The sequence below is a fragment of the Mobula birostris genome, chromosome 10 (genome assembly GCF_030028105.1).
Source record: "Mobula birostris isolate sMobBir1 chromosome 10, sMobBir1.hap1, whole genome shotgun sequence".
In the NCBI taxonomy this organism is placed as follows: Eukaryota; Metazoa; Chordata; class Chondrichthyes; order Myliobatiformes; family Myliobatidae; genus Mobula; species Mobula birostris.
The window spans coordinates 144,678,310-144,694,574 of NC_092379.1; the positions used below are offsets into that span (position 1 = coordinate 144,678,310).

The following is a 16,265-nucleotide window of genomic DNA, read 5'->3' on the forward strand; positions in this document are numbered from 1 at the left end:
TGCAAGCAGCCTTTGTACTTGGGTATCTTTACCTCGATTACATATTTGTTCCACCATTTTTAGATTAGCTTTATTTGGCAGTTGTACATCAAAAGATTTAAACATACAGTGTGATACATCATTTGTGTCAATGACTGCTAATGCTCACACACTTAGGTCAACTGCCCTAGCACTCTGCTATGCACCTGCAGAATACTGTGCACCTGTGTGGGGCAGATCAACCCATGCAAAGAAAATAGACCCACTGCTTAACGAAGCGTACCGAATAATCACGGGCACACTGCGCCCCACACCCACTAACATCATTTACAGACGTGCAGGCATTGCTCTCCCAGAGATCCGAAGACACACTACAACAAAAATTGAAAAAGGTAAACAGAACTCAGATCCACGGCACCCACTACATCATCATGTGCCAGTTTCCAACCGCCTAAAATCGAGGAAAAGCTTTGCTACAGTGGAGGAACTACCACACAGAACATCCCCCCAAACATACAGGATTGACCTCTGACAGCAAACAGAAGCCAGAACCCCACCAAACAATACAGTGCAAGACCCCACAGAAATGTTCCCAGACGGGGCACTGCTTGACAGACAGAAGTGGTGCACTCTCAACAGAGCGAGAGCGGGAGTTTGTAGGACGGGAGACAATATGGTGAAATGGGGTTTAAAGACCAGCGAAACCTGTGAATGTGGCGAAAGGGTGCAGAACATTGAACACGTTCTGCCCAACTGCCCGCTCTCACCTGATGTAGCTGACACTGACCTGCTCAACATCAACCAAACAACACTAGAGTGGCTGGCTGTCTGCTGTGACAAGCTATGGTGATGATGACTGCTCTGGTGTTTGGGGCTGCCAACCAGTACCATTATGGTTGATGAGTAAGTATCTACCAAAGTGGCTTGGCATGTCTAGCAAAGGCAAATGGATAAAAGCAGCAAATGCTCTGTGAGTCTTAGCAAGGGACTAGAGATTGGAGGCCTGGAGGTGGCCTGTCCTGGAATTGGAGGCTTATTTGTGTCTGTGTGTTTAGAGAAGAGCAGGGCTTGTTTTGCTGTCGTTATGTTGTTTGTGTTGTTCTGCTGAACATGGTGTGGTGAGACTTGTGAGCTACCCCCAGCACATCCTTAGCCTGTGTTGGTTGTTAACGCAAACAACGCATTTCACTATAGGTTTCCATGTTCATGTGATAAATGAATCTGAATCCTGGCTTTGCCAGAAGCTATCATTCTGTGATTGGAAATAAACTCATTGACACAGACATCAGTAATCTGGACTATTTCACTGTAAACTATGAGTAAATAACCCTGTGTCTGTTGGTTGACAGACTTATCATATTATTTATTTAAATTGTCGGAATATCTGCTAATTAGAAAAGTATTGATTAAAGGTTAGTATTCCAGTACTAAAATGCAGCAGCTCGTTTGAAAATTTCCGTCTTTAGTTGCTGCACTGCTTCATTGTTAGGTGGAAGGTGATGTGCAGCAAGCATCATGTCATCCATTCAATTTATTTAATGAACAATTATTTTCAAACTTATTTCAGGATATACTTCGTAAATATTCCTCCTTGGATTATTAGTGCCTTTGCTTAATCAGGTACTGACGTAATGTGAGGGACAATCAAGCCAATAATGATCTAACTGTGCAACAGTAATAATCTTACTGCATGACAGTGATGATCTTAAAGGAGGGGAGGGTAATCAGATATAGTCAGCTGGGGCATACATATACACAGATCAGGGAGCAGGTTATAGAATAGTACAGCACAGTACAGGCCCTTTGGCCCACAATATTGTGCCGACCCTTAAACCCTGCCTCCCATATAAGCCCCCACCTTAAATTCCTCCATATACCTGTCTAGCAGTCTCTTAATTTCACTAGTGTATCTGCCTCCACCACTGACTCAGGCGGTTCATTCCACGCACCAACCGCTCTCTGAGTAAAAAACCTTCCTCTAATGTCCCCTTTGAACTTTCCATCCCTTATCTTAAAGCTGTGTCCTCTTATACTGAGCAGTGGTGCCCTGGGGAAGAGGCGCTGGCTGTCCACTCTATCTATTCCTCTTAATATCTTGTATGCCTCTATCATGTCTCTTCTCATTCTCCTTCTCTCCAAATAGTAAAGCCGTAGCTCCCTTAATCTGTGATCCTAATGCATACTCTCTAAACCAGGCAACATCCTGATAAATCTCCTCTGTACCCTTTCCAATGCTTCCACATCCTTCCTATAGTGAGGTGGCCAGAACTGGACACAGTACTCCAAGTAGCCTAACCAGAGTTTTATAGAGCTGCATCATTACCTCGCGACTCTTAAACTCTATCCCTCGACTTATGAAAGCTAACATCCCATAAGCTTTCTTAACTACCCTATCTACCTGTGAGGCAACTTTCAGGGATCTGTGGACATGTAGCCTCAGATCCCTCTGCTCCTCCACACTACCAAGTATCCTGCCATTTACTTTGTACTCTACCTTGGAGTTTGTCCTTCCAAAGTGTACCACCTCACACTTCTCCGGGTTGAACTCCATCTGCCACTTCTCAGCCCACTTCTGCATCCTATCAATGTCTCTCTGCAACCTTCGACAATCCTCTACACTATCCACAACAGCACCAACCTTTGTGTCGTCTGCAAACTTGCCAACTCACCCTTCTGTCCCACATCCAGGTCGTTTAATAAAAATCACGAAAAGTAGAGGTCCCAGAACCTATCCTTGTGGGACACCACTAGTCACAACCCTCCAAACCAAATGTACTCCCTCCACCATGACCCTCTGCTTGCTGCAGGCAAGCCAATTCTGAATCCATCTGGCCAAACTTCCCTGGATTCCACGCCTTCTGACTTTCTGAATAAGCCTACCATGTGGAACCTTGTCAGATGCCTTACTAATATCCATGTAGGTCACATCCACTGCACTACCCTCATCTATATGCCTGGTCACCTCCTTAAGGAACTCTATCAGGCTTGTTAGACACGATCTGCCCTTCACAAAGCCATGCTGACTGTCCCTGATCAGACCATGATTCTCTAAAGGCCCATAGATCCTATCTCTAAGAATCTTTTCCAACTGTTTTCCCACCACAGATGTAAGGCTCACTGGTCTATAATTACCCGAACTATCCCTACTACCTTTTTTGAACAAGGGGACAACATTTCCCTCCCTCCAATCCTACAGTAACATTCCTGTGGACAACGAGGACATAAAGATCCTAGCTAGAGGCTCAGCAATCTTCCCTCGCCTTGTGGAGCAGCCTGGGGAAAATTCTGTCAGGCCCCGGGGCTTATCATTCCCAATGTATTTTATCACAGAGTCATAGAACACTATAGCCTTTATAGTCTGTGCTGAGCTATTAATCTGTCTCAAACAAGAGAAAATCTGCAGATGCTGGAAATCCAAGCGACACACACAAAATGCTGGAGGAAATCAGCAGGCCAGGCAACATCTATTGAAAAAAGTACAGTCGACGTTTTGGCCTGAAACATCAACTGTACTTTTTACCATAGATGCTGCCCACCCTGCTGAGTTTCTCCAGCATTTTGTTATTAATCTGCTGACTCTCATCAACCTGCACCGGACCATAGCCCTTCAGACCGCTCTCATCTATGCACTTATCCAAATTTCTCTTCAATATTGAAATCGAATGTGCCCCCACCATTCTGCTGGCAGCTCATTCCAAACTCTTCACTACCCTTTGAGTAAAAAAGGATCCCCCTCATGTTCCCCTTAAATATTTCATGTTTCACCCTTAACTCATGTTTTAGAGTTCTAGTCTCACTCAACCTCAGTTGAAAAGGCTTGCTTGTATTCATCCTATATATATATCCCTCATAATTTTATATCTCTCTTTGAAATTGCCCCTTGTTCTCCTATGACTAACATTTTATGAAATATCATCCTTTCTACCTGGGCTCACACGGTTGGAGAAGCAGCAGCATATATGGAAAAGACGCCAGAATTAAAATTCTGAACGTGTCGTCGTTCTGAATCGCTAACTTTTTCTCCATCTGTGCGCAGAGGCTGGCAGATCTGCTGAGTGCAGTTTTTTTTGCCTTTATATATATTGTAAATAATTAGAATCTGCGTTCTGTCACAGGTAACTATTGGAGAAAAATGCATGGGCAAGCACTGTCTGAAAACCAAAGTTGGACAAGTATAATAACCTGCAACTACAGAGATTTTTGGCATAAATATGTGTCTATTAAAGGGAAAACTATTTTTTGTACTAGGTGCAATTTTTCCTTATAAAATGTTGAATGTTTGTTCTTCTGTTCTCTCTGTCTAGACTCCAAGAACAAGCTGCAGAAACTATTGAAGCCTTGCATTCTGCAGGTATGAAAGTTTGGGTGCTCACTGGAGACAAGATGGAAACAGCAATGGCCACATGTTTTGCCTGCAGACTTTTTCATACCAATATGAAGCTTTTAGAGCTGACAACCAAACGCATTGAGGAATATAGAGCAAGAGGCACGGAGAAAGTGCACGAACTGTTACTGGAGCTCCATAAAGTGGTTGTCCAAGATAAAAGATGTTCTTCCGCAAGCCTTTTAAGGTAAGGCTTTTTGAGATATCTCTGCCAAGTCAGAAAGCTGTTGATTCAATACTTTCAACATAAAAATAGAAGTTGACATTCTACAGAATGGAGGATGTATTGCACAAAGTTGCTACAGTCAGGTGAGACTTTAACTGAGAAGTTGATTTCAAAGTTCAAATTAAATTTATTATCAAAGTACATATAAGTCACCATTAACAACCCTGAGATTCATTTTCTTGTGGGCAAACTCAGTAAATCCATAGCAGAATAATACCGTAATAGAATCCATGAAGGACCACACCAACTTGGACTTTCAACCAGTGCTCCTTCAAAATCATATCCCCTTGTATTTGGCAGGCAGAATTTTGATTACCTATCCTATTGGTGCATCCTTTTATTTAGATACAGCACAGTAACATGCTCTTGCGGCCCACAAGCCGGCACCACCCTACTGCATCCACGTGACCGATTAACCTACTGGCCTGTAGGTCTTTGGAATGCGGGGGGAAATTGGAGTACCCAGAGGAAACCCACACAGTCGCAGTAAAGGCAGAGGTCTGAATTGACCCCAGGATGCTGCTGCTGTAATAGCATTACGCTGACCATTACACGACTGTGCTGCCCTGAAAGCCTTAATCACCTGTTGCAGTCTAGCAAGTTAGAAGTAAACAAAAGCAATTGATTCTGCAAATGCTGAGAATCTTGAGCAACACACAGAAAGTGCTGGAGGAAATCTGGTAAAGGGTCACGGCCTGAAACGTCAACTGCTTATTCATTTCCATAGATTCTGCCTGACCTGCTGAATTCCTCCACTGCTTTGTGTTGCTCAAGTTGAGATCTAGTCTATGTAACCTAACTGAGGTTCAACATTATACTTGATTAGGTAGGAACTGCTGCTGGTGGTAGTTTTCTTTGTTCTAAGATGCATACTCTACTTTCTGAGATCCATCAATGGCCGATGTGCTTCATCTGCCAGGCCTTTGAGTTCCAGAGCTTCCTTCAGTGATTCCCAAAAACCTCTTTGTCCAAGCTGTTGGTCACTTGCCCTATCATATCTATGAATCTTTATATCAGATGATACACCTGTGAGGCATCTTTATTACTTTAAAGAAACCAAATAGGTGAAGTTTTATCATGATTCTCTTCTAAGATTCCTCCTTCTCCAGCCCTTTACTTTTTCCACTTATCACTTTCCAGCTTCTTACTTTGTCCCCCTCTCCCACCCTCCTGAATTCACCCATCACGTTCTAGCTATCCCTCCCCCCCACCCATCTTTTTATTCTGGCTTCTTCCCCCTTCTTTTCCAGTCCTGATGAAGGATCTAGGTCTGAAATACTGATTGTTTATTCATTTCCATAGATGTCTGAGCTGCTGAGTTCCTCCAGCATTTTGTGTGAGTGTTGCTCTGGATTTCCAGCATCTGCAGAATCCCTTGTGTTTATGTTTAATCATGAAATGATTTCTTCATTGTGAATTAAGAAATTAACATTCAAAGACTTGGCATAAATGTCAACATCTGTAGTGATTATTGCAGATTACTTCAGCGAATATTGTAAGGGCTATAAATGGAAAGGATGTTTCCTATAGTGGAGGAGTCTAGGACCAAAGGACACAGCCTCAGAATACATTGATGGCCCTTTTGAACAGAGATGAGGAAGTTCTTTAGCTGGAGTGTGGTGGATCAGTGAAATTCGTTGCCACAGATGGCTGTGGAAGCAAAATTACTGGGTATGTTTAAAGCGGAGGTTGATAGGTTCTTGATTAGTTTTGGGAAGAAGGCAGAAGATTAGGGTTGAGAAGGAGGACAAATCAGCCATGATGGAATAGCAGAGCAACTCAGTGTGCCAAATGGCCTAATTTTGCTTCTGCGTTGATCAGGTTGATGGTATGGGGGGATGTCAGAGCTAAGTTCTTTACACAGAGTGGAAGGTGCATAGGTGAGTGGTAGGTCCTTCTGCAGCTGTACAGGGCCCTGGTGAGACCACACCTGGAGTACTGTGTGCAGTTTTGGTCTCCAAATTTGAGGAAGGACATTCTTGCTATTGAGGGAGTGCAGCGTAGATTCACAAGGTTAATCCCTGGGATGGCGGGACCGTCATATGTCGAAAGATTGGAGCGATTGGGCTTGTATACTCTGGAATTTATGAAGGCTGAGAGGGGATCTTATTGAAACATATAAGATTATTAAGGGATTGGACACGCTGCAGGCAGGAAGCATGGGTGAGTCCAGAACCAGAGTCCACAGTTTAAGAATTAGGGGTAGGCCATTTAGAACGGAGTTGAGGAAAAACTTTTTCACCCAGAGAGTGGTGGATATATGGAATGCTCTGCCCCAGAAGGCTGTGGAGGCCAAGTCTCTGGATGCTTTCGAGAAAGAGATGGATAGAGCTCTTAAAGATAGTGGAATCAAAGGTTATGGGGATAAGGCAGGAACTGGATACTGATTGTGGATGATCAGTCATGATCACAGTGAATGGCGGTGCTGGCTCGAAGGGCCAAATGGCCTACTCCTGCACCTATTGTCTATTGTCACGGGTGGTGGTAGAGGCAGATATGTTAGGGGCATTTAAGAAAGCCTTAGATAGGCACATAGATGATAGAAAAATGGAGATTTATGTAGGAGGGAAGGGTTAAATTGATCTCAGAGTAGGTTAAAAGGTCATCACAATATTGTGGGCTGAAGGGCCTGTACTGTGCTGTACTGTTTTATGTCGTGCAGTCTTATGATTGTTCCAGTTGAAAGCTTCAGTAAATTCTGGCTCAATGTGTAAGGTGCATTGGCATCTAGTGGCAGAATCAATGAACTGCAGTAAAGCTGATGTTGATCACACTAATTTGGTCACAGCTATGGCATGCCTTCGAGTGGGAGGAAACCTTTTCTATTGGAATTGTGCCATTCATCACAGTTTAAAATAAGATCTGTAACGATTTTTGTTCTAGAAGTTGGTCTGTTACGCAGAAATATGGCTTGATCATTGACGGTGCTGCTCTGTCACTAATATTGAAACCAACCCAAGATGGCGGTTCGAGTAACTACAAAAGTCTATTGTTACAAATATGCCAGAGATGTACAGCTGTCTTGTGTTGTCGCATGGCACCGTTACAGAAAGCACAGGTATGCTGACTTTTTGCCAGTCTTTAATGTCTGTCTATTCATCTTTCCAACCCTCTGTTATAGCCCATGGGGAGCCCCATATAATTCACTTGTGATTCATCTAAAGTATATTAACAGTATATATTTAAAAGACCCATAAGTATCTGCACATTTCCGTCTTGAAACCACGAAGAAGGATGCATTTAGAAGAGTCCTGCTGGGAGGTGCAGTGAGTGTGACATTGAAAGGGTCTTTGGTCAGCAGTTAGACATCTTTATTTTTGACCTCTGACAGTCTTAAGTTTACCTCTGTGCTCCCTTACTTTCAACAGTTGTCTTCTATTTTAAGGCACGTTTAAGTGATCTATCATATTTGCAGAAGTTTGCATTGCTTTTTACTATTTCTGCTATAAGTACCAACGCTAGAGAAGTGCTTTGATCTTTATACTTTTGTTCAAAATAGGTGTATTTAGAGTCACATTTTACAGAATAAAGCTCTTCATCTGATGACGTGGTGGATTGTTTGTCACAAGTGTTTTAAGTGTTTTTTTACCTATTATAATTACAAATTCAAGTTATTGTCATCTGACTACATATACAGCCAAAATGAAACAACATTCCTCCAGACCATGGTGCACCCACAAAACGTATACAGGTGGCCCCCATTCGCTTTACGACACCTCGCTGTTACGAAAGACCGACATTAGTCACCTGTTTTCGCTAATAGAAGGTGTCTTCACTGTTAGAAAAAAAGGCAGCGTGTGCCCGAACAGCCAAGCTCCTCCCCCAGAACTGCCTTCTAGCCTGCATTGCTTAAACATGTGCTTTACCTCGATTTATTTTGTGCATCCGTTAGCAAGATGAGTTCTAAGGCATCGGAAAAGCTAAAAGAGTTCGTAAGGGTGTTACACTTAGTGTAAAACTTGACCTAATTAAGTGTTTCGATCGTGGTGAACGAAGTAAGGACATCGTCCGCGCATTGAACTTGCCTGCGTCCACCATTCGCACTATTTATACGCAGAGAGAAAGAATTTTGAAAGCTGCCGATGTTACTGTTGGTTCTGCTCATAGCAAAGTGGTCTCTCTTAGTTGGCATCCAATAATGGATAAAATGGAAAGTCTATTGCTTGAGTGGATTGATGGGTGTACAAAGCATGGTGTTCCGTTAAGTTTTATTATAGATTAGATTATGAGGACACTCAGTCCTCGTTTATTGTCATTTAGAAATGCATGCATGCATTAAAAAATGATACAATGTTCCTCCAGAGTGATAACACACAAAAACAGGACAAACCAAAGACTAACACTGACAAAACCACATAATTATAATATATAGTTACAGCAGTGCAAAACAATACCATAATTTGATAAAGAACAGACCATGGGCACGGAAAAAAAGTCTCAAGTCCCGATTGGCTCCTGTAGTCCTCGATAGCAGGCGGCAAAAAGGGAGAAACTCCCCTGCCATAAACCTCCAGGCACCGACTACTGCCAATGCATTGGAAGCACCCGACCACAGCCGACTCAGTCCGTCTAAAAACTTCAAGCCTTCGTCCAGCCCCTCCGATGCAGCCTCCCGAGCGCCTCCGACCTCATTCCGGCCGCCAAAACAAGCAAAGCCGAGGACTCAGAGGCCTACTCCTCCGGAGATTCCAGACCACACAGTACCAGCGGCAGCGAAGCAGGCATTTCAGAAATTTCTCCAGATGTTCCTCCGCGCTGTCACGTCTGTCTCCATCAAATCAGAATTGTACACAGTACCCTACTTAACAAATACAGATATCATTTCGGAGTGCCGCGCCCGCTGCGTCGCGCCGCCATCTTCTCTTCCTCCTTATACTTAAGGAGAAATCAGTCAGTCATTTTAATAAGCTGAAACAGAAAGTCTGGACAATGGTGATGAAATTGTTGCAAAAGTGAAATTTAAAGGTAGTCATGAGTGGCTTGATCGGTTTCTGAGGCGAGGGCAGCTTCATAGTTTAACGTTTACCGGAGAGAGTGCTTCGGCTGATACTGAAGCTGCCGAAAAGTTCCCAGCAGGCCTGAAGAAAATAATTACAGAAGGTGGTTATTTGTATAAGCAAGTGTTTTACTGTGATGAAACTGCAATTTATTGGAGTCTTCTCGATTCCGATAAGTGAAATTACACTGTACATACATTACTTCTACTTTATGTGGGCTGTGTATTTTTATGTGTTATTTGGTATGATTTGGCAGCCTCATAGTGTAAAGGTTACCGGAGAGAGTCTTTCTGCCGAGAGCGCTTGCGTGAGATTTTCGCTGCACTAGACAGTGCTACAGAAAAGTACTTATGCTTTATATAGGCTGTGTATTTATCATATCATTCCTGCTTTTACTATATGTTACTGTTATTTTAGGTTTTATGTGTTATTTGGCATGATTTTGTAGGTTATTTTTTGGGTCTGGGAACGCTCAAAAATTTTTCCCATATTAATAAATGGTAATCGCTTATTCACTTTACGACATTCCAGCTTACTAACCGTTTCAAAGGAACGCTCTACCTTCGGATAGCAGGGGAAACCTGTATCTCACACAGCACAGAAAACAAACTATTACCATAAATAAGTTAATAAAATATAATTCAAAGTACGTGTAGTGTGCAGCACAGGTAAACAGTAAACAGCTTGGTGACCTAGTGACGAGACCTCTTTGTTGGCAGGGTATTCATTAGTCTCACAGCAAAGGGAAGAAGCTGTTATCCAGTCTGGCTTGCCTAGTTCCGATGCTCCTGTACCTCCTCCATGATGGTAGTGGATCAAAGAGATTAGGGGATGTGTGGGCCCTTTGCTTACAACATTCCCGTTTGACATTTCATATCTGATTTTTGCCAACAAATTTGGCCTCCATTTTCTTGGGTGGCTTTGATATCCTGAAATAAATGGATTATCATTTAGCGAGATACCATTAATGTTACTTTTCAATCAAGTAAGAATTGTTTCTTGATAATTTAGAAGAACTCCATGGGGTCATAAATTTCCACAACACAGAAGGAGGCCCTTCAGATGTCGAGTCCATGCTACCTTTTGTACTAATTTACACTAATCCCATTCACTCGTATTTGGTCCGTAGCCTCCATAATTTGACAATCTCATGCTTTTGTTTAGATTAGGTGTTTCCAACCTGGAGTCCACAGACCCCTTGCTTAATGGTATTGATCCATGGCATAAAAAAAAGTTGGAAATCCCTGATTTAGATGTTTTTTCAATATCCTGAGAGTATCTGCCTCCACCCGTTTTTCAGGCAGTGAAGACCCTTTATCAGAATTAATGAAAGTGATGGTTGATACCAAATAATTCTTGTTAGTAGATCTTCATCACAAATGAAGATAATTTATTTGGCTGATGATGATCTTTACCTTCCAGTTCCAGTTACAAGATCAGCCAATCTCAGCAGTCACTCGACACAATCCCTCTTGTGGTATCCACTTCTTGCTCCCATGAGTCAGTTTATGAAGATTTTCCGTACATTAATCCTGCTTCTCTGGTTTGCTTTGAGCAGAGTGTAGAATAAACTACGACTTTATTCCCACCTACTCTGTAACAAGATTAATTTCGTCAGAAGAGCTATTGCAGTTAAGGTTAAATGATAAAATTTATATCACTCTGATTATGTGAATTGTAAATCTTTCATCTTTCCAGTGCAGGTGTCTTAATACAGAGAAACAAAAGCACTTTCATTTTTTTTTTATTTCAGATTGTAAAAATGGTGAAAAACACAAAAGAACGCCCCATATCTTTAGCCATTGGTGATGGTGCAAATGATGTCAGTATGGTTCTGGAGGCACATGTTGGAATTGGTAAGAAAACAATCAAAGGTCAGATCAGAACAATTTGTAATCACTGACCTGTTAACAACCTTATATGTACATACTTTGTGATTTCATCTGTAGCTTTCACTGTCATCCATTGACTTAATGCCATCAACAAATGTAGTCCAATGAGCTAGTCTTTTGAAGCCAATTATTGGGATACAGTGAAGTAGTTCTATTGAGAACACTATATATAGGTTGCCTTTATTTTCAGCTATTCAAATAACTTTGTGATGGATATCACTGAGGATGGATATATTTTTACAGTGGAGTTATACCAGATTGATTTTGGAAATTATATATATCTTGAGGCCTTTGGATGATTTGCATATTATCAAGGCAATGATTGGTGGATGTTTATTTGATACTAATTAAGATGGGTTGCCACATGGAGATGCGTTTCTAGCAAAGGTGGCGTAAGTGCTCCTTCCCTCCGGTGGCCTGTAGGTCACTGTTGGGTAAGGTGTAGCACCTGATTAGGGCCCCCCCCCCAGATCAGGGTCAGGTGAAGCCATGGGAACAGGTGGTGGATGATGAGCAGCTGGTGCATGTCACAGGTCTTGGTTATGTGATCCACTGATGCCAGGCTGTCAATCTCTGAGGAATGTTGATAATGGCTGGGATCGCCTGTCCTGTAAAGACACTGCCCAGAAGAAGCCCATGACAATCCAGCTGTAGAATTTTCCAGGAATAATGATGGTCATAAGACCGGTATCACTGATGTCCTACGACATGGCACACAATGAATGAATGAACTAAGATGAAGAAGGTGGATAGATACTTAAATTAATGCCAAAGGAAATTACAGTGTCACAGTAGCATTACAAGTGCACAGATATACAAATACTAGAAGAGAAGTAAGAAAGAATAAAAAATAAGTTACCTTAAAAATAAAACAGAGCTTAAATAGGGTTCTGATAAACAGAGGTTATTAACAGTCTAACAGGAGGGGGAACATCACCTCCCTGACTATAGGTTGACACATTAGAGTGTATTGGCTGAGGGCAAGAATGACCTTCTTTGTAGCAGCACAGCTGTCTTAGTCTATTACTGAAAGTGCTCCTCTGTTCAGCCATGGTGGCATGCAGAGGGTAAGAAAAGCTGGCCAGAATTACCAGGATTTTCATAGGGTCCTTTGTTCTACCACAGCCTCCAGTGAGTCCAGTTTGATTTCTATAACAGAGCCAGCCTTTCAAGTCAGTTTTTTGACCTGTTGGTATCACACCGTTGATGCCATTGCCCCAGCACAACACCCCTTAGATGATTGTACTGGTGACAACAGACTGGTAGAAGATGTGAAGGAGAGGCCTGCACACTCCAAAAGACCTCTGACTCCTCATTAAGTAGGGGCAATATTGGCTCTTCTTGTACACAGCCTCTGTGTTGGTGCTCCACTCAAGTCTGTCATTCAGGTGCACTCTCAGGTACTTGGAATGTAAACTAAAAAAGAAAGGTGAGGGAAAAAATTAACCAAGATATTTAATGATGCAGCAAGGCACGATGGAATTGTACTTGCACTTCATAAAAATTTCTGTGGAGTGATTTTGTCCTTGGGGCCTTGATATTCAACAGGAAAAAATTTCCAAAATGTCTTGGATTAGTGCATTGTCTTATGACAAAGAGAAATAGAAAATATAACACTATTCATAAAGGATGCTAGACACCAGGAAACTACAAGCCGGACAGGTTTATATCTGTCGCAGAGGAAAATATACGAAATGTATTTTTAAATATATTATAGCATAGAAAATCTTTTCAATTATGCACCTGCAAATGCTTTAAATTTTTGATTTCAGGTTTGAAGGGCAAGGAAGGACGTCAAGCAGCCAGAAATAGTGATTATGCAATACTGAAGTTTAAACACCTACAGAAGCTCCTGCTTGTCCATGGACATCTGTACTACATCCGGATAGCACAACTTGTGCAGTATTTCTTCTACAAGGTGTGCCTTTTAGGACAGGATATACATGTGAATGCATGGTTTATTGTGCTGTTTTGCCTGTTTTCTCTCCACAGATTTCATTTCTGTTTTTTGTCTCCTGGAGTCACAGTATCATCACACACTGCAATTAGACCAGGTGTTCCCAACCTAGGATCCATTACTTAATGGTATTAGTCCATGGCATAAAAAGGGTTTGAAACCCTGCTTTGGACAAAGGGCCACACTGAGTAAACAATCAGTATTGACAGATCTCAGGACTCAAGATGGTTTAATGTGATTTCCAGTATACAAAATGTAAAGGAGAAAGAAAGAAATATAAATATATGAAATAGCTTATAGATTGGTTGTATGTGCATAAAGTGTCATTCGCCACAAGAGTGTCTGTACATAAGGTGACTGACAGGACATGATAAAATGGTGGTAGGGGGAGTGTAGGGGTGGTTTAGTGCAGCCATTCTCAATGGGCGCCGTATGGCCCCCTCGGGGGCCCTGGCACATTTGAAGGGGGCCACTGACTGAAAACTGTGAGAAGGGGCGCCCCAAGCGGGGGGGTCCTGGTATTTAAGCGAGAACAATATTCCAATGGAGAATATAATTGCTTGTGCAACTGATGGTGCCACTTCTATGGTTGGTCGATACAGAGGATTCATTGCCCATCTAAAAAGAGTTATACCTTCTGTCTTTACTATTCATTGCGTCATTCACAGGGAGCACCTAGTAGCTAAAAGCTTAGGGGGATGACTCAATCTTTCACTTTTCAGTGGTCATAAAAGCCGTAAACTTCATCAAATCCTATGCCCTTCAGGATCATCTTCTCGGGCAGCTGTGTGAAGAAAATGATGAAGACTTTCGGCCAATGCTGCTGCATGCCGAGGTGAGGTGGCTTTTCAAGGGAAACTGTCTTCAACGTTTTGTTACACTGTGGGACACCACAGTTTCCTTCATGTCTGATAAAGAGCATGGAGAAAGACTCGTTGATGCTAAGGTGGACATATTTTATCTGGCAGATATCTTTCAGAAACTTAATTTGTTAAACAAGACCTTACAGGGCAAAAACAGTAACCTCATAGATTGTAAGGAAGCCATTGTTTCTTTCCTTAAGAAACTTGAAGCCTATTGCCACGATATGGGACGTCGGGAATTTTTACAATTTCCAAACCTGAAGACGATCGCAGAGGCACTGAAGGCCGATGACCTTACCGTTTATGTGAAACATCTCAAGCAGATATACAAGGATACGCAAGAAAGGTTTAATGACCTGTTAAACCTCGGTATCCCGGATTGGATTTTAAATCCATTTGAAGTACAACCCACCCAAGTTGAGGCAGAAATTCAAGAGAGTTTGATTGATCTACAGAGTGATATAACTGCACGTCGTCAGTTCAGTTTCAAAAAGATTTTTGGATCAAGGGTGATCTGCTGAATAAATTTACAACACTGTGGGAAAAAGCCACTGTACCTCTCATTTGTCCACCCCACTTGTTACTTCCTCAAAAAATTCCAGCGGATTTGTTAGGCAAGATTTCCCTTTACAGAAACCATGCTGATTTTGACATTTTATCATTAGTCTCAAAGCACCCTAAAATCCTATCTTTAATGATAGACTCCAGCACTTTCCCAGCCACTGATTTTAGGCTAACCAGCCTTTAATTTCCTTTCTTTTCCCTGTCTCCCTTTGCAATTTTTCCAGTCCTCCAGAACCATGTCAGACTCAAGTGATTTTTGAAAGATCATGACCAATGCATCCGTTAGCTCTTCAGCAACCTCTCTGTCTCTCCCTGGGATGTGGTTCATCTGGTCCAGGTGACTTACCCACCTTAAGACCTTTCAGTTTGCCTCACAGTTTTTCCTTTGTAATAGCAATGGCACTCACTCCTGCTCCCTGACACTCACAGACCTCTGGCACACTGTTAGTGTCTTCCACAGTGAAGACCGATGCAAAGTACCCATTAAGTTCATCTGCCATATCTTTGTTCCCCATTACTAGCTCGCCAGCATCATTTTCCAGTGGTTCAATATCAACTCTCACCTCTCTTTTACTCTTTTTGTAACTGAAAAACCTTCCGGTATCCTGCTTTATATTATTGGCTAGTCTGCCCTCATATTTCATCTTTTTCCTTCTTATACCTTCTTAGTTGCCTTTTGTTAGATTTTAAAAGCTTCCCAATCATCCAACTGTCCATTTTGTGTGTGATGCACTGATTTGCAATATCTGCTGAATTTCTTGCATTTATGTCTAAGCATAGTAGATTATTTGAAAGAATGAGGAATTTTTTTGGATGCTTGCCCCCCTTGAAATGGTTGTAGCATTCAGAGAAGGCAGGAGCATGGAGTTGAGAGGGAATGACCAAATGGCATAGCAGACTTGATGGGCTATATGGCCTAGTTTTGCTCTTATAGATCTGCTCCGATATCAGAGAATTGAGCAGCCTTCAGGGGCAGAATACCCTGTGTGTTGGTAATTTGTGTGGTAAGTTTAGCAGCGGAGCTGGTCAATCAAAGTGTTCTGTCTTCAAGAATATCTAACATCTTGAATTCTCTTGCTGATGTACTCATACTGTATCACTCAAAGCCCAGCAGCTGATGGAAAGGTTCTGAAAAGATGGTTAAGCCAGATAGTTATCCAATCTGTACCCTGCTTTTTTCTCCCAATTGTTCTTGTGGTTTTTCCTGTTAATTTTCTGACCATTATATTAAAAGCAGAGGTTATGGCAGTGGTGTCATTTATAATGGTTATCACCTATGGCAGGGATATTTATCTGCACTTATCAGCTTTCACTTAGATGTTCAATAGAAGGGACAGATTGATTGACTTGAAGCTCGCAAATTTGGCTGCAGGTTTGAACCTGATCTCTATGTTACTAATTCC

General features: G+C 42.0%; 1 protein-coding gene across 3 annotated transcripts in view; it reads left to right on the top strand.

The window, feature by feature from the left end:
* The window catches only part of atp11c (ATPase phospholipid transporting 11C), a 218,016-nt gene that overhangs the window by 151,877 nt on the left and 49,874 nt on the right, over positions 1-16,265 (top strand). For all 3 annotated transcript variants that reach the window (XM_072271059.1, XM_072271058.1, XM_072271057.1), the window contains exons 19-22: positions 4,284-4,550; positions 7,473-7,647; positions 11,340-11,442; positions 13,251-13,396. In XM_072271059.1, the coding sequence (XP_072127160.1) occupies positions 4,284-4,550; positions 7,473-7,647; positions 11,340-11,442; positions 13,251-13,396 (691 nt within the window). The remainder of the gene's footprint in view (positions 1-4,283; positions 4,551-7,472; positions 7,648-11,339; positions 11,443-13,250; positions 13,397-16,265) is intronic.